At 34.5% G+C, this 18,768-nt stretch overlaps 1 protein-coding gene across 1 annotated transcript; it reads left to right on the top strand.

The window, feature by feature from the left end:
• Positions 1–486: 486 nt before the first annotated feature.
• LOC123538433 (cytosolic 5'-nucleotidase 3-like) lies at positions 487–18,554 on the top strand. Its single transcript, XM_045322537.2, is given in 10 exon segments — positions 487–884; positions 3,129–3,227; positions 6,856–6,888; positions 6,890–6,926; positions 9,965–10,008; positions 11,082–11,167; positions 12,442–12,531; positions 13,642–13,804; positions 14,445–14,645; positions 15,485–18,554. Coding segments are annotated over 10 exon segments (1,062 nt in total). The 5' UTR covers positions 487–686; the 3' UTR covers positions 15,596–18,554.
• Positions 18,555–18,768: the final 214 nt, after the last annotated feature.

Here is an 18,768-nt window from a genome sequence, read left to right as displayed (position 1 = left end):
TTAGCTATCCGCTATACCCTAAAGCACTGTACTAACTATAGTAGAGAAGTTACACACTGTACCGGTATTTTTTTTTAATTTTCTCACAAAATATTTTAGACTTTTTTAAGAAACTTAATGCAAATGAAAATATGTTTATTTTGCGCACAGTATGAGAACTTTGTATATGGGGAACTTTGAAAAGTAATTTTAGCCAAAAGTTAATTTGCGAATTACAAGGAAAATACAATCTGGGAATGTTCCTTTGGAAGCATAGAACGCAACCAAACAACATGATCCTCCATGATCCGAAAGGACCTTAAAATATAACAGCACTGAGTTCCAGAAAAGTTGCTGGGCAATGGTTAAAGATGGATAATCATATATATATCGTATATATATAAGATTACTGATCGGGTTATAAAATAAATCGATTTAAATATTAAACAAAACATGGCTTATTTTCGTACCATTTCTTATTTCCACTACTTTTCGCACTTTAGGCCTACCGATCTGCGTCGTTCGGGCGCGTTTATTCAAGCTTCTAGCTGATAGGGAAGATAAATTTTCTGAAAATTTTACTATTTTCGTCAATTATGAGGGTTTTAAGGAATGGCGGAGGTTTGAATTGTTTGTATAGATATTTATCGCATGTTTTAATGCACAATTTTTGGTTTGACCTAAAGATAAGTTGAACGGCTACAAACATGCTTGGCTTCCTTCGACGAAATCTACATAAGACCAGTCGGGAAACAAAGACACAAGCCTACATCAGTCTAATACGTTCCACCCTCGAATACTGCTCGACTGCCTGGAACCCACACCAGAAATTTTTGACAAGGAAAAAAGAAATGGTACAAAGGAGGGCTCGCTTTGCAACAAACCAGTATCATAACACCAGCAGTGTAGGTATTTTCAGAAATAGTACAGTGGTATCCTGCTTTTGTGAATAAAATAAGATAAATTTTCAATTTTATTTGCCCAATCAAATACATCTGAGTAGCGACTAACTTGATGCGATCCTAGGAAATATTGGTTTTTTTTTTCATACGGGCAATATCCCCACTTCCGTCAAACACTCATAAGACCAAAATAGTTTAAGCAATTTCCGATGAAATTTTCATCGCTGCTGATGTTTTACATGCTATAGGTTTAAATGCCGATTATTTCACGAATTGGCCATAAATTCAAATAAAACTTACATGTATGAAAAGGGGATTCAATTCCTCATTGATTTATGTAAAAATTATCAAATAATATCCAAAATTACGAATTTTCTGGTGATTTAAACCTATGTATGTACTGTACATGATTAACGTTTACCCTGTATACACGCCAGTATGCAAAAGCGATAAAACCAATAACTTTATATGACTGTATACTGTGATTCATCCTCCATTAATTTTGGTCCTTTAAAGTTTTGACTCACAAATATAAAACAATCTGAACGTCAAATTATTTTGACTAAATAGGTGGGCAAATAAAATCGAAACTTTATCTTATTTTATTTATAAAAGCAGGATACCACTGTACTATTTCTGTTGGACAGGTTGTTTGGATATTTTCTCATTCAGACTTTTTCCAGAAGGAGTCATGTCATGAATACAGAAAAATATTCTGTTCTGGTTTGTTTACATTTTTTTACATTCAAATTTTGCGCCATTTGACGCTTTTTATTCCATCCAATGAGATTGCTTGATACAAAACCACTGGGTAGAAGCGGTTTTTGATGGGTTATCAAGGTTTAAATAATTCCGAAAGCAATAAAATTCGCTTAATTTCTGCAAAAGTAGCGTTTTTTGGTGGGGATTTCTTGTTGTTGTTGTTAAAATAATGTAAGACCTTCTGCTCTGTACATGAGTGCCAGCGAATAGCTTATTTCTGTGGAAGGTTGTGACCTGCGAAACAGAGCCATATTGGATTCCGTTCATTAACATGTTTTAATATAAGAACAGAGGGTGGGACAGAATAAATAAGAAGGCACCATTTCTTTGATATTTCTTTATTAATTGAAAAATAAGGCATATATTTATGAAAATAGGCCACTCAAAGCTAATTTTGCGGTTCTAGTGCCAGTGGGCTAGGATTACTAGCCTTTGATTCTAGGGTATTCCTAGACAACCCTATGAGGATAGGCTAGGGTTACGAAAGTATTTGAGGCATCAATTATATGTTAGGACATGCATAAATGATGTTGAAAACTTAAGTTTTCCCAGAAATAAAGTATAGCCACTTTTCCTTCCATTCAATTGATGTTCATGTGAATAAACGTCAAAACACGATTTTGTCACTGTTTTAAACAACGCACCCTAAGTTTAATGCACATTTTACATGGCTCCACATTGTGTCACATGATCGATAACCGCACTGTCAGCTGTAAATAATGAGTGTAATGGCGGATGTGTAATACAGCGAGGTAGCCAAATGTAACATGATTATAATGTTTTTCTGTTATGTTTAAACACCATAAAATGATTCAGTTTTATTTTGTTTTATGATTTCATCGTTTAAGTATATTGCCTGATAGTGTTTTTACCTTAAGAAATCTATTTTCACCACAGAAAAGGTTTACAGGTTTTGACGTAAAGAGAGGGATTCTGTCCAATCACGAAAATATCTCGGAATCAGTTATGATGTCAAATTATTTGGACTACATTACATGCGTGATTCTTATTTAGTCTATGTGGGTAAATTCTGGGTTAGAACTAGATTTCATGTATCTGTTCACTGTTAAGGTAATTTGTTCTTTCTAATTGACTTTTTACTGAAAATTGACAACATTATGCTCAAAGAATGTTCAGCATTCCCTTTCACTCTAAATTCTGCATAATTCACGCATAAAAAGTCACATGCACGCAAGTTTTAAAATTCCACTCGCTTAACCCAGACTGAATGATGGACCAGTATATAGAAATATAGCAGGGTAAAGGTTAAAAAGAAGAACTGAAGGGGAGCTAGCTAGGAAATGGCCCCTTCTATAGAAGAAAATCAGTCTCGTGTAATGCAAAGATAACTCTTACTGCCTCTGGAACAAGAGGTCAAAGGTTAGAGTGTAACTGGGAGTTGTTCTTACGTTGATGGTTAGTAAGCTCCCCAGCTATTTAAAGAATGGTTGCCAACAAGTCAGCTGTGAATTATTGTAATTTCAGATTGAGGAGCTTAACAGAAGTCATGTTCATATACGTGACAGGGACTATGTGATGAATAAATTGATGAAAATGATCAGTGATGGGCCAAATAAGTTACAAGTAAGTAAAATTTATGTATTAATTTATGTTAGAATATCAGAAAGTATTTAATTATACCGTTAATGTTAACTGTTTAATATTGATTTCTTAAGCATAAAGTACTAACTGAAATTTGTACCATATGTTTAGCCTACAGTTAGTAGACAGAGTTACTTGAAAAAAATGTTCTTCATCACAGTTTGAAAGCAGCAGATATCATATGAAGTGATTTTACCCCTACCTTAGCTTGTACAGAACGAGTTGATACTGGTAATGGTTGTAAGCATTCCAATTTCCTTGATTCTATACCATATAGAATCAAGGAAGTTGGAATGCTTACAACCATTGCCTAACTGAAATTGAGAGCAGACTCAAATACAAGGACTGTTCAAAAATAATGTAGACTTTGTCTCTAGCTTTTTAATCTGTACTTAAATAGAGCAAAACAAGAAATACATCACCACAACTGGCAATTTTTCTACAAATTTCTCTGCAAATTTGACAGGATTATGATCATAGTCAGAAGTTATGGTCCTCGAAAATAGTCACTTACACGAAATTGGCGCATGGTGATAATATTTCTACGATGTTAACGATGTCCTTACTTCAGTGAGATGCTTTCGTTAAATTTGCAGTAATTTATGTTGATAAATAATACCTGAGTCATCATCAGTTGTTTAATTAGAATACCAGTGAGTAGTTGGACTTTATCCAAGGCAGCATAGATTGACGTTGACATCAAACCACAGATTTTACGTTTTTGTCTGTCTGCCTTCGTTGACCTTTAGCAAGTCTGGACCATTTGCAAATCGTTTGTATAACTTGAAGATCAAGATACAGATGACCATGTGATGTTTTAAGCACTGGTATTCGCAATAGGGGTAAAATGACCTTAATGGGAGGGGTGCGGTCATGACTGTTTGTTACAATAAGGCTGTTATTATTATTATTGTCATTATTATTATTATTATGTACAACGCCATTGAATATATCATTGTATAAAAATAGGCGTTTAATCAAATTATGGTCAGAATGTTTATCTTGATGATCTGTAGGCCAAGCTTGAATCTGGGTCATGCAGGATCAAAAACTAGGTCACTAGGCCAGATCAAAGGAAAATCTTGTTAACACTCTATAGAGACCACATTTTAAGTTTGAAACTCATGAGAAATGGTCAGAATGTTTGTCTTGATGAAATCTAGTTTGAATATGGGTCATCTGGGGTCAAAAACTAGATTACCGGGTCGAATCAAAGAAAAACTGTGTGTGCAGTAGGGGCTGCCTTTTTTGACCGGATATTCGAGAATTTTGATCAGAACGATCTTCTTGATGAAATCTAGGTCAAGATCGAATATGGGTCATCTGGGGTCAAAAACTAGATTACTGGTCAAATCAAAGAAAAACCTTGTGTATGCAATAGGGCTGCTGCATTTTTCATTTGATATGCATGAAACTTGATCAGAATGTTTGTCTCCATGAAATTTCAGACAATTTTTATCTGGGTCACGTGGGGTCAAAAACTAGGTCACCAGGTCAAATCAACAGACAAGCTTGTTTACACTCTAGGGGCCACATTTTTTACTCAATCTTCATAAACATTGGTCAGAATGTTTATTATCATAAAGTCTTGGATTGTTTTGAATCTGGGTCACGTGGGGTCAAAAACTAGGTCACTAAGTCAAATCAAAGGAAAAGCTTGTTAACACTCTAGAGACCCCCATTTTTTTGCTCCAATCTTCAGGAAACTTTGTCAGAATGTTTTGTTGTTTTTTTTTTCATGAAATCTTGGACGAGTTTTAATCTGGGTCATTTGGGGTCAAAAACTAGGTAACTAGGTCAAATAAAAGAAAACGTTTGTTTAGACTTAAGAGGCCACATTTTTGGTCCAATGAAAATTGGTCAGAATATTTGTCTCCATGAAATCTCGGATGGGTTAAGAATTGGTTCAGGTTGGGTCAAAAACTAGTTCACTAGGCAAAATTGAAGAAAAATCTTGTTAACACTCCAGAGGCCACATTTTTGCTCCAATCTTCATGAAACTTAGAATGTTTATCTCCTTGAAGACTCTGACGAGTTTGAAACTGGATCATATGGTATCAGAAACTAGGTCACTAGGTCAAACATGTTTACACTGTTTTGGTGTGTTACTCAGGTGAGCGACTTAGGGCCATCTTGGCCCTCTTGTTAATTATTCCCCATTTTGAGACTTTACACTATATCAATTACATTTGTATCATATATACTCTTCTCCTACAGTTTCCATCCCCATGAAATAGGTTTTGCCCAAGCCTTGAAATTTCATGCCCACAAAATTAAAATTAAATGTCACAGTATTTCTTGGACTTTAATTCCCATAATTTATTTATTTGGTTATGCTTCTGCTTTGGATTTCACAATATTGCCACTTACATTTCTACCTTTATATGTATACTCAAGATAACTCCTACAGTTTCCATCCAATTCAGTTGCAACTTGGTATATGTCATCAGCATGAAGTGGACATACGCATTTTGTCAGGACATTCATGTCAAATTACTTTTTATGAGTAAAAACCTTTTTGACTCTATACTGTTATTCTATAAAGCATTTTCAAGTGGTATGTGTCATACAGTGTTGACATCATTCTTGATTAAAGTAAGATTTTACCAATCCTCACAGGTCTGTTCTGACTTTGATGACACTATAACGAATTATAAAGGTCCTGGCACCTATAGTAAGTATTCTAAGAATAAGTTACAGTCAACTTCATCTACTATATACCTAGCACAAGATGGACAAGTATACTTTTTTAGTATTTGTCATTTTTGTGTTATATAAAAAGTATTGTGCCTTTGGCTTCACTGTCCAGTACTATTTTATTTACAAAATGCAGACTGGGAATTTAAAATTCATTGTACTAAGTTTTTCTTTGTGTTTTGTCATTGTTAAAGGAGAACAGATTGTAATGCAGCTGATTGAATTTGCATGTTGCACTATGGACTACTCAAGCAAAATTTCAGAAGTATAGATATATACTATTAACAGAGTTATGGCTAATTGGATATTTTCCAGTTAGAGTGTCACTGTGTGGCATCTTGCAAATGTGACTTAAGAGCCAACAGCCAACTTCTGGTACTTAAAATAGAAAAATCTTTTTCGGATGCATTTTTACCACCATTGTCCACATTTTTTCAAGTTTTACTTGTCCATTCTGGTGCATTTTTAACAGCTATGTAATAACAGTAATTATTACATGACACCTTAATATGTAAATCACTGGTCACTGTTAGTTCTTTATGACTGGTCAGTATTGAACACAGGTTTACTGGGCTAATAAGTCAAAAAATTTGAAAGTAAATCTGTGAAAATTAATGTTCTGATGTTATGTAATAAAACACTTGTCTGAATGGTTTGCCAGTCAATAAATCAAAACTATTGCTTGGGGACAGAAATTTGAAAATAAATGTGCGAGAATTAATTTTCTGGTGTGATGTAATAAAACACTTACTGCATAGTTTGCCAGTCAGTAGTCAAAACTATTGACCCTTCATTCTTTGAACCGTGGGCAATAGTTTTTACTATTGACTGGCAAGCCATTCAGTAAGCGCATGTTTTTGCATGCATGGCACAGCTTGTTATGATTAATATACTAGTATCTATATATTTTCAGGTGGTTGCTGATTTCGATAGGACACTGTCAAAGTAACACACACCATGGAAATGTGTGTGCAACATGTCACAGTATGTCCTTATAGTGCGTAAAGCCTTGCTTGTTGTTACACCAGCTCAGTGTGTACGTAGTTGATGAGTGAAAATCCCCCCATCCTTTTGACTCAACACACCTTTGCTCACAGTACAGACAAAATTCTCTTACTCAGTGATGACTGAAATAAATTTTGCAAATGTAAATTGTTACCAATTTATTAAAGCGTTTCTTTTACAGTCTACATTTGGCTGCAAAAAATTTGCCCACTCCTTGTTTGTAAAGGAGACAGATTATGTCAGTCAAACAAAATCAGAGAAAAGAGAATTTTGTCATGTTTCACCATTGAATAGTATTTGATCATGGCCTCCCCATGGATTTCTATATAATGTTTCTAGAATAGTAGACAGTTGTGAAAACTTTTAAAAATATTCTGAAATTCTTTGATGTTGTGTACTGTATAAGTGGATACATTCGCGGGTCAAATAGTTCGTGAATTGCCGATTCCAGACGTTTCGCAAGCGGAAATATTCGCAGATTGCCTAGAACTGAAATGCCAGAACCAAGTTTATTTATCTTTGCTTGACTATAATGACTTTTATTTTATGCTCTGCAGTGAAATACTGAAATTTATCAGTGATAAAATTGATATTTTCACTGTTTCAAACATTTTTATTTTTCACTGGTACGGAACTAGACTTAAATATGAAAGAGTATGAATTATAATTGATAGAAAATTCATTGCAAAATATTCTTCAGTTAATGTATAGATGTATATAATAACAGGATCATAAATATTAACATTCTATCACGATAAACAGTAAAAGATATCAGGAAATGTAATAGAACTATTTGCAGTTTTTTCAGAAAGATATCCTGAGGTCACACCATTACGATGTCTTGATGCGATGCACTTGACGTTGCACAGACAAACTGGATATAATTTGGTTAAAACCATTAAAAATGCATAAAATAAATAGAAAATTTGTTTGTTTTAGTGTAAGATCGAAATATATTTCACTTGTGAGCACCGTAATTTACATTTTCACTTGTGGCTGCGCAAATATCCTCTATGTCATGGTTTATGTGGAAATTTTCTTAAATTCACAAAATTCACCAATAATCCCACATTGCGAACTTTTCCACTTGTACAGTATACTGCAGACTGGGTTATGATTGCATATGCTTTATTTAGTGATTTCATAGCAGCCTTAGTTGGAGTGTTAAGAATTTCCAAAAAGCAAGTGTTTGTGTTTTAGGACCTGATACAAATAGTTTGAATTCGCAAGTGGCATTTTTGACAATTATTAGTGAAGATAAAACCATCCTGAAAATTACCCAGTCTTTTCAGGTAGCAGCTGATTGGCTATTCTGAGTGTTTTTACCAGTTCAACTTAAAAAACACAAATGAATGTTCTGTGTGTCTTCTGAATTTATCTTTGCTAATATTTGTTAAAAATTCCACTTGCAAAATTAACATTAGTGCTGAAAAAGTGAGTATCCTGTCAAAAAATGACAGAAGTTTTGCAAAACCATGTTGAGGTCATACTAATGTTTGATTCAGTAGGGCTATCATTGGCTAAAAAATCAACTGATAAAATGAATTGAATTGTCAGTTTATTTTACATTGATACAGCAATAGGACTGGATTGAAAAATTCATTTGAAGAAAAAATAGAAATTGGGGGCATAGAAATAATACCATTCAAGTTTTTAGCTCACCTGAGCTAAGGTGAGCTTTTGTGATCGCCCTGTGTCCGTCGTCCTTCGTCGTCAACAGTTTGTCTGTTAACACTCCAGAGGTCACAATTTTGGCTCAATCTTAATGAAACTTGGTCAGAATGTTACTCTCAATAAAATCTTGGACGAGTTTGATATTGGGTCATTTGGGGTCAAAAACAAGGTCATCAGGTCAAATCAAAGGAAAAGCTTGTTAACACTAGAGGCCACATTCATGACTGTTTCTTCATGAAACTTGGTCAGAATGTTAATCTTGATGATCTTTAGGTCAAGTTTGAATCTGGGTCAGGTGGGTTCAAAACCTAGGTTACCAGTCAAATCAAAGGAAAAGCTTGTTAACACTCTAGAGGCCACATTTATGACTGTATCTTCATGAAACTTGGTCAGAATGTTAATCTTGACGATCTTTAGGCCAAGTTCAAATCTAGTTGAAGTGGAGTCAGAAACTAGGTCACCAGGTCAAATCAAATGTAAAGCTTGTTAACACTCTAGAGGCCACATTTATGATAGTATCTCTATGAAGCTTGGCCAGAATGTTAATCTTTATAAAGACTCAAAAATTTTACCTGTTTCGCTACATTATCGGTGCGCAAAGGATATAAAGAATGACTTTTAATGCATATTAATTCTGTACTATCATAAAAAATTCATTATTATATTTAATAAGTAAAGTACATAGTTATGCAGCATAAATTATGTTATTTTATAAGAATGCAGAATTGAGTGAAAACTTAAACAAGGATTAATTATGTCTCCCACCACACAGTGGTGTGGGAGACATATTGATTTACTCCCTTTGTGTGTGTGTGTGTCTGTCTGTCACAAATCTTGTCCGCACTCTAAGTCGAACATTTCTCATCTAATCTTCACCAAACTTGAACAAAATGCGTTTGACCATAAGTCCTCGGCCAGGTTCGATAACTAGCCAAATCGGCCCAGGCACTTCGGAATTATGGCCCTTGAATTACTGAAAATCAGCCTTTTTACTCTTGTCCGCACTCTAAGTCGAACAGTTCTCATTCGATCTTTACCAAACTTGAACCAAATGTTTTTGATCATAACTCCTCGGCCAGCTTCATTAAATAGCCCAATCGCCCCAGGCACTTCAGAATTACGGCCCTTGAATTACCCAAAATTAGCCTTTTTACTCTTCAAAGGTGTATTTGTAGTGAGTAAACAGTATATAAAGACTGACTTACTATTTAGATGATTAGGCAGTTGTGGGAGACATGCACTTTTCTCAAAAGCAGCTCTAGTTTTAAACTGATACTCTTATCTGCATAATTTTTGCAAACACATGAGTGTTTAGATTTTCATTGTAAATCTTCTGTCTTCAGATATCATAGAGGAGGGTGGTTTGCCAGAGGATTACAAACTAAAGGTAACTCTAATGTTATACTCTTTAGTTGAAAAATGGTCAGACATGTTCAGTAATGTTTTCTTAGTTCCTTTTGTTTGATTAATGTGTTTGACTTGTGGTTTAGCCTGCCCGCTTAGCTCATTACAGTCCATGAAATATGCCTGAGGAAAGCAAAAATACTAAAAATTGCTTTCCTTCTCACACCAAGGTGTTAATTAGGTTCTTACTGAGGGCATATGATTGCTAGCAATTAGCCTGATTATAAAGTCAGCACCACTGCAAATTAATCTTATGTTATCCTATTGTTTGTACAGATACATGCCTATTTGCTGCCTTCCATTCTGTGTATGTATCCACAACCCCAATCAGGGAAATTGACAAAGATTAGACTTTGTATTAAAACATGACCAAACCTTTTTGTATAAATAATTTTGACCCTGAAATCATATCTTAAAGACATAATAGATTTTTTTCATCATAGTCATCTTAATTTTTCACCCCACATAATTATCATTTTAAATGCACTGACCTCCAAATTTTGGCTAAAAATGATCTTTCTTTAAAATTGAAGTTTGGTCATATTATGGACATTAGAATGTGAGTTTTCGTTTGTATATGAGTTTTTAGGGAAAGCGCAGATTTATGGATCATGCTGTCATGACTTCGATCCTAATGGGCCAGGCGTATGTTCTCAGTGACAACTTGATAAAAGACATTGTGTCTTAAATCATTTGTCGGCCTCATCTGATTCATGTGGGGAAATTGACAGTTACTTGTGGAGAACAGGTATATACTGGTTGAGAATCCAGGATTACTGATTAGGTTAACTGCCTGCCATTACATAACTGAAATACTGTTGAAAAATAGCGTTAGACCCAAAACAAACAAACAATTCATGAAAATTGCTGGTTATCCCCTTAGGAACAAGTAAATTTTGCTGAAAGAATAGGATAGTTGGCAAAATAGAATTGGTATATGATTTGTTTGTGACCAGATATAGTCAAGGAAATCCATATTACACTCGAGATTTACTCTTACCTTATTTAGAAGGCATAAATCCCATGAAACTATAGTAGAAACTTTTTTTATTTCAGGCATACAAGATCAGAGACGAGTATTTCCCAATTGAGACTGATCCTAATATGACCATTGAAGATAAAATACCATATATGATTGAATGGTATGTATTGTTCTTAAAAGGTTTTACATGTTATTACCCATTTTCAAGTGAAACAGATGAACTTGATTTCTTGACAGAAATACAGTTTGCAAAATGTATGAACTTGACGCATGAACCTGTAACATTTCAGTGTTTTAGAGTTTTGTGTCTTCCCATATTGAAGCATTGTAATATAGTAATTAAATACAAATTTCACACAGTTGAGGTGAAAAATTTGAACATCTTGATAATATTCATTTTGATATAAAATGAATAATGTAAAAGCACATAATTTTGCTGGGTCAAAAATTCGCAAATTTGAAATTCTGAGTAGGTTTGCGATGTTTTATTTTCGCGAAAATATAAAAAAGTTAATCTGCTTGTCAACGGTAAAGATTGACCCATTTTAATTCTATTGATGTTTCAACACCTTTAATTACCTGTTAACCTTGACGACTACCTGTAACAAATACGGCTTTACATGTAATCTACATCTTGGGGTAGAGATGTCAATGTTTGTTTAAAAAACACACTACAAACACAAAAGTTTTCATAATGTTCTAAATTAAACAGTTACGTTGTTTTTTCTGTTTGTTTTAAAGAAAAACTAATCATAGCCAATTTTTGTAATATGGCCATTTCCATTTGATATGTTGGGGGAAATTTTTGTGATGTCAAGATCTGTTTTATTTGCATAATATTAATTGTCAATATTTTTTCGAGGATTACTGTTCGCGAGGTGAGGGACCTCGTGAATATAGCGAAAATTAAACCTTTGCGAAAATTTCTGATTTACTGTATATGACATTGTGGAAAACAATGGAGCAAGTTTCTGGATACTTCACAGAAGTTAATGTGTCTGTTAATATACAAAAGTTCTTATAATAAAGTGATTTAATTTTTACAAAAAAATTTTTTAAATTACCATGAACAAGGACCCCATGGAATCTAAACATTCAAAATACATATGTTTCTTCAGATTATGTATTATTTAAAATTTGGAAATGTTTGAATTAAAGGAAAACCTTCATTGACATGATATGTCTTACCTTTATTGGCTTTTAGAGCATCTGACTTGAAATGTAACTCAAAAGTGAGGATTTCGATACAGTACAATCTCCTAAGTGTTAGCATCTCTGGGATGACAAAAATGTGTTTGGAGTACAGAGATTGTTGCTCTGGAGAGGTTCATGTCGTAAGAATCTATCTAAAAGGGAGTGGAAAATATTGGTGTTTTCTTTTAATCTCTTAGGACGTGTTTATTATAGAGGTTATACTTTTATTTCAAATTGCAGGACGACACAGGCACACAATCTGCTACTAAAATACCCGTTATCTAAAGAGATGCTGCATAATATGGTGGCAACATCTACAGCAAAGTTGAGGTAAGTTTGATAAAAAAAATACTCACTTACACAAATCACAACTAAAATAATGGATAAAATTTCTGTGCAACTACTGCAGTACAAAACCACTTTGAAGGATTTGGTTTTTGAGGGACTAAATTGTCAATAAGCAGGTCTTGTTGGAAAGTAAATTTATGCCTTTAACATAGGTTTTACTGTATTGTTGTGAAAGAAATGTTTGTGCCATTTATCTGGATTGACTTATTACATGCCATACAGGAAAGTTTGTTTAAAAAGAAACATGGCTATGTACAGACAATAAACTGCATTATTATATGTTCTAAAAATAACCTAAATTTCATTGGTCGAAACCGCTCATCATTTTTCAAAATATAATTCATGTTTAATGGTTAGTGGGCTTTTCCCATTAAACATGACTTTCTAAAAATAGAATTGAAATTTCACATAGTTATTGTTACTTTCAAACATTAGATATGTTGCAAAATATATTGGTTCATATAATAAAACAGTTATTGACTCTTGAGCCATTGAATATGATGTGATATTCACTGGAAGAAGGCAATATTGACCGAGGCTAAGAGTCAATAATTGTATAATGTTTGTGCAAAGGTATCTGCCTTCCATCAAGAAGGTAAGGGTTTAGTCCCTGGCGGGACCATATCAAAGACTTGATAAAACTATACTTGTTTCTTGCTTGCTTTGTGCTCAGAATTAAGGGGACGGTTCTATGATTGGTCAACTCGGTGTCAGTATGAGGCGACTGTCAGATGTGGTATCAATGATGTGATATTCCAGTAGACAGCACCATGAAGTTGGGCTTTTTCCTCACTGCTTCAGGTAGACACTGTCAGTTTATTACTGAAATATTATTAAATTTTAGCCTGCTAAATTTCTACAATGGACTGGTCCATCATTCAATTTGGGCAATACCATTTATTATTTGAAGGGGTGTTCACTGAAAATTCACTGATTGAATAGCGAACAGTGCAGACCATGATCAGGCTGATCTTGGTCTGCACTGGTCGCAAAGGCAGAATCACTTGCGCCAGCAGGCTAAAGGTTAAAAAGATTGTTAAAATTATGCTAAACCCAAACATACACAGTACAGACAGTAGTCATATATTACAGGGATGGATGTACAGATTTCTTTGACAAACTGCACAAGTGTGATGTACCTTTGCTCATCTTCTCTGCTGGTGTTGGAGATATTATACGTGAACTGATTTCACAACATTCAACATTCTACAACAACATGCATGTTGTTTCAAATGATCTGGACTTTGATGAAAAGGTAAGTATTTGAGTTACTGGACACTAATACATGAATCTCTGGAAAAATCTTACTGCTTGAAAGATTCCAGTAAAATTCTTTGACTATCTGCATGTTGGTTCAGACTATATCAGTTTCAATGAAACACAATGGTTTAAAGAAATAGAAAAAAGAAGTGTAGTTATTAAAAAAATTTATACATTTTTGTATTTACGCGATGTTTTATATATTACTGAATCTGGGAAATGTTATTTATTAATATAATATGTGAAAATCTGTTCACTTGTCAAGTTAACTGTAAGTCAGAACACAGATTAGCAGTAATCCAGTTTGAGACCTATCCAGTTGTGAGTCTTTGCTTTCCATGATGATATGACAGATGAAATCATTTGTTTTTGACCTCAGATTCATGTGAAGAAGTTGCCAATTACTTGTGGGGAACAAGTCATTGCTAGGTCAAAGTGTGGGAATACTGGTGTGACTGCCATTCTATTATTGGAGTTATTTTGAAATCAAATATCAAATTTGAAAAATGTCAACAAGTAAATCTTGGTTACGAATTGTTTTACCGTATTAAAAAGACTAAAACTTGTTGGTTTGAACAGGAGCGGAGATAATATACAGTTAAAAGTAAATTACTGATGAATATTTTCCATTTCAGGGCAAAGTGATAGGATTCAAAGGAGAAATGATCCATGTCTTCAATAAAAATGAAAATGCCGTCCACGACTCAGACTATTTTTCAAACCTTAGTCACTGTACGAATGTTCTACTTATGGGAGATTCACTAGGAGATCTTGAAATGGCAAATGGTGCAGAAAATGTAGAGGCTAAACTGACTATAGGATTTCTTAATATTAGGGTAAGAGTAGAAAAATGGATTTTAAGGAATTGAAAAAATATTTTCAGTAACTTTTAGATCAGTATCAAAAGTTACCAAAATTTGCAAAGAATTTTCGTATTAGTTAAAATTATATTCAAGTACTTTTTTTAAGTTTTATTTATTAGGTTACTGTAATTTTGCAAGTTGTTTTTTTTATAAGGCTTTGCTGCTGCTTTATAACAAACACTGATTAAATAGACTAACAAATATTTGACCTGGATTCGATCAGTGGTCAGCAACTGCTTGGAACATTTTGACACTGTCGGTAACTGGTATTAACAGTTTATTGTGACTCTTAGACAATCGGAACTTTTAGGACTTTAGTTTAGATGGCTTTTTTATCAGCCCTTACCATGCTTAATTTCTAACATGGACTGGTCCAGCTTCCAATTGGGCAGTACCATTTATCATTTGAAGGGGTGTTTACTGAAAATTTACTGACTGAAAGCGAACAGTGCAGACCATGATCAGACTGCACAGATGTGCAGGCTGATCTTGGTCTACACTGGTCACAAAGGCAGAAACAATCGTGTCCAGCATGGTAAGGTTAAAGTTCTGCTGCGTTTCATTCTGTTCTGTTCCTGTCTATGTTCTTTAACAAATAATCAAGGCCTTAGAATGGTTTGTCGCGAGTTTGTCATGGTTCAGAGTTCAGAATAAAGGAATTGAACAACCAGGGTGTAAGCCTAAGCCTGAACGATGAACCACTGTAAATCAGAAAGACCTTGAATGTTTTCATTCTTACATGTTCATTGAAATAGATTGACAAAAGTTTTGCAGGGCTTCATTTATCCAAGTAGTTCTATTCTTCTTTGCAGGTAGCTGACAGTCTTGAGCTGTATAAAAGCAAGTACGATATTGTGATCTGCGAGGACGAATCCCTTGATGTAGTCAACGCAATTGTTAACAAAATTATAGCAGCTGGCTGAGTTTTAGGTGTCAAAATCTGTTTTTAGACATTTGATACTATTTTTAGAAAGGTTTCCTCCACTGTGGACTTTGTGTGTTGCCTTTCTAGGACAGTCCTTAGGGAAGAAACATACAGTAGAAGCTAGGGACTACTATGCATTTTAAAGGGGAAGGAAATCACTGCCAACATCATGAATGGCATGTAACCATTCACTGTGTTCGATCATGGTCTTCACTGTTCGCTATTCAGTCATCGAATTTTCAGTGAACACCCCTTTGAGTAATAAGTGGTACTGCCCAATTTGAATGATGGACCAGTCCGTTTTAGAAATTTTGCAGGGTAAATGTTATATTCATAGGGGACTTATTTTCATGGATGTCATGGTTGCGTCAATCCTCAAAATTAAATCCCAACAACTCACACTGGCCATAGCTTTCGCAGAAGCGGTGGTTCCAACACTGTGGCAGTAGGGATTCATCGCAGAAGCGGTGGAGAAATATGGCCGGCTGACTACATTTACCCTGTCATCGGTAAGTTTTCTAATGAGTTTTTCACGTTTGCCGGAAAACAACCAGTGAGACAGGAGCCCACATGTGTACTCTTCCAGCCACAAACACTTGTTCAATACAATTCTTTGTCATTAATGTAAACACTTCTGTACAGTTTGATGAGGGACTGCCGTTTTTGTAGAATTTCCATCAAAAATGGTAAAATCTTATACAAAAGGACCCCTGAGCACGTTTGAATCAAAACGTAAGTATGACACTGTCAAGCAAAAACTGTTTCTTAGTAATCGGTGAATTTTTCATTGCAGGCATACAAAATAATCGACCAAAAATTATTCCAATGCAGTATGGGGTGGGTACCAGTGTATCTTTTGCGAGGAATCCTCCACCGCCGTGGCATTTGAACCACCGCTTCTGCGAAAGCTATGGCCAGTGTGCAACTGTGAAATTCTCATTATATTTTCAGAAGTTGAAATTCACAAATTCGTATCCCACCAAAATATCCATTTTGGTCAAAATGCCCATGACATCCAAAGATATTATGGTAAAACAAAAATGCCATAAATGACTGTTTTTCTATTTAATTCATGTTAAGATTTACCAATAAATTATATATTTCTGTAGCACGTTTTTTCCCAGTATGGGCCTGTACCAAACCTTTAAATCTTACTGCTGTATGAAAATGCATGGCTACCAGGTGGCAGGGCAAGACATGTTTTCCTTTCATGTCAGTATTTGAAACTGTGAAAAAATCTTTCAGAAACTCAAATAGTTATGTTTCCCACACCACTGTGTTGGGAGACATCTTGATTTACTCCTGTCTGTGTGTGTCTGTCAGTCTGTCACAAGTCTTGTTTGCGCTCTAAGTCGAACAGTTCTCATCTGATCTTCACCACACTTGAACAAAATGTGTTTGACAATAAGTCCTCGGCCATGTTTGATAACTAGCCAAATTGACCCAGGCACTTCGGAATTATGGCCCTTGAATTACCGAAAATACTGATGCCAGTGATACAGGTCTTGCTGCATGGTTGACTCAGATACATAGTGGAGAAAAATTACCAATGTAGATGATTAGCAGTTGTGGGAGACATGCGCTTTTCTCAAAAGCAGCTCTAGTTCTAAAGAAATTTTCCTTTAGTTACTCTCTACTAAAGTCCTTCAAGATATTGTGTTTTGTTATGAAACACAGCTGCCATAGGGCATGTTCATTTTCACTTTTACCTTTATGTATATAAGAAGAATTTAAAAAACCTTCTCAGGAACTGCTGGCCAAATTTCTAAGGTGGCCCTATACAAAGGTTAATTAATTCTGTTTCGTGGAAAAAATGGCTGCCAGAGCTAAAGTTAGACAAATTTTCAGAAAATATTTGCTCTTCACAGATTTTGAAATAATTTCACAGAAACTTTTTTAGGTGACTAGCTTTAAAAATCATTCAAATTAATCTGATTTTTTAAAGAAATGCCTATAATTGACAATAAAAAAATGGCCTTAGTCTCTAAAAATAAGAAAAGTCTACAAAGGCAGTATCTATTTATTGCTTGTCTGGTTTTGAAATAATTTCATGGAAATGTTCCTAGCTTAATTCTACCGGATTTGATAAAGCCTTATTGGTTTTTAAAAAAACATGGTTGCAGGGTGATGGGCTACTTTTCCCTATGTGACTTTATTGAATTCTTTGAATATCTTCTTTCTTATATTTGTCTGGAATGTTTCTTGGATAAGTCTGTACCAAAATTGTTACCAGTGAAACTCGTTTAGCCATCTAGAGCCATCATGGCCCTCCAGTTTACAAGACAAAGTTGTTAATAACTGTACATTGCAGTATTCCAACTAGAACGTAAGGTGTATGTAAGCCCGAGAGCAGTCTTGTATGATTGTACTTAAATATCATGAATAGATTAAAATTTAAGTGTTATAAGGTTTCCTGCTATTTTTGCTTTACTTTTAATGTCTCAGTAATTATCAAAGGAATTTGTTATCTATATATACTTTGACAGCTGATTGTATTTCACTCTTAGTTCTTGAAAAAGGAAACTTAATTCTAATAAATTGAGTGTTGCTTGAATACCAGAACTTGTTGAAATTACACTGCAAAAGTCATAAATTTTCAGTGCAATAATTTAATTTTGTCTCCTTGAAAATACTAAGAACTTTGTGGTCAGATAAATGTAGCACTCGCAGGAAGACATGCACTGTATAATGAAGGACACCATCACATGACCTTAGTATTAAAGGTTAGTGCAAAAGTTACGGTCACCTATACTGGAAACATGATGGATTGAAAAGATGAAATAAATGTGATTTTTCTTCTTTAGTAACTTATCAGATGTGAGTAAACTTAGTAACTTATCAGATGTGTGTAAACTTTTCTAGTAAAGAGAGAACACTGTCTTGTGATAAGTTGAAGTCTTTAAACATTGAAGAATTTGTCAGTATTTTCAAGAAATAAAACAGTTAGTCACACTGAATTGTCTTTGTTGTTTGCTACAGCCACAGAATATCTTAGCATGAAAGCAACATTTCCTTGCAAACATATTATTTCTAAAAAAGAATAATTTGAAATTGCAATTTTCTCCCTTTTTAGCTCACCTGAGCCAAAGGCTCATGGTGAGCTTTTGTGACCGCTCAATGTCCGTCGTGGTGTGTGTCCGTCAACATTTTCTAAAAAAAAATCTTCTCCTT

This window comes from Mercenaria mercenaria, chromosome 18 (genome assembly GCF_021730395.1).
Source record: "Mercenaria mercenaria strain notata chromosome 18, MADL_Memer_1, whole genome shotgun sequence".
Taxonomy (NCBI): domain Eukaryota; kingdom Metazoa; phylum Mollusca; class Bivalvia; order Venerida; family Veneridae; genus Mercenaria; species Mercenaria mercenaria.
This window is presented reverse-complemented; position numbering and strand designations above follow the sequence as displayed.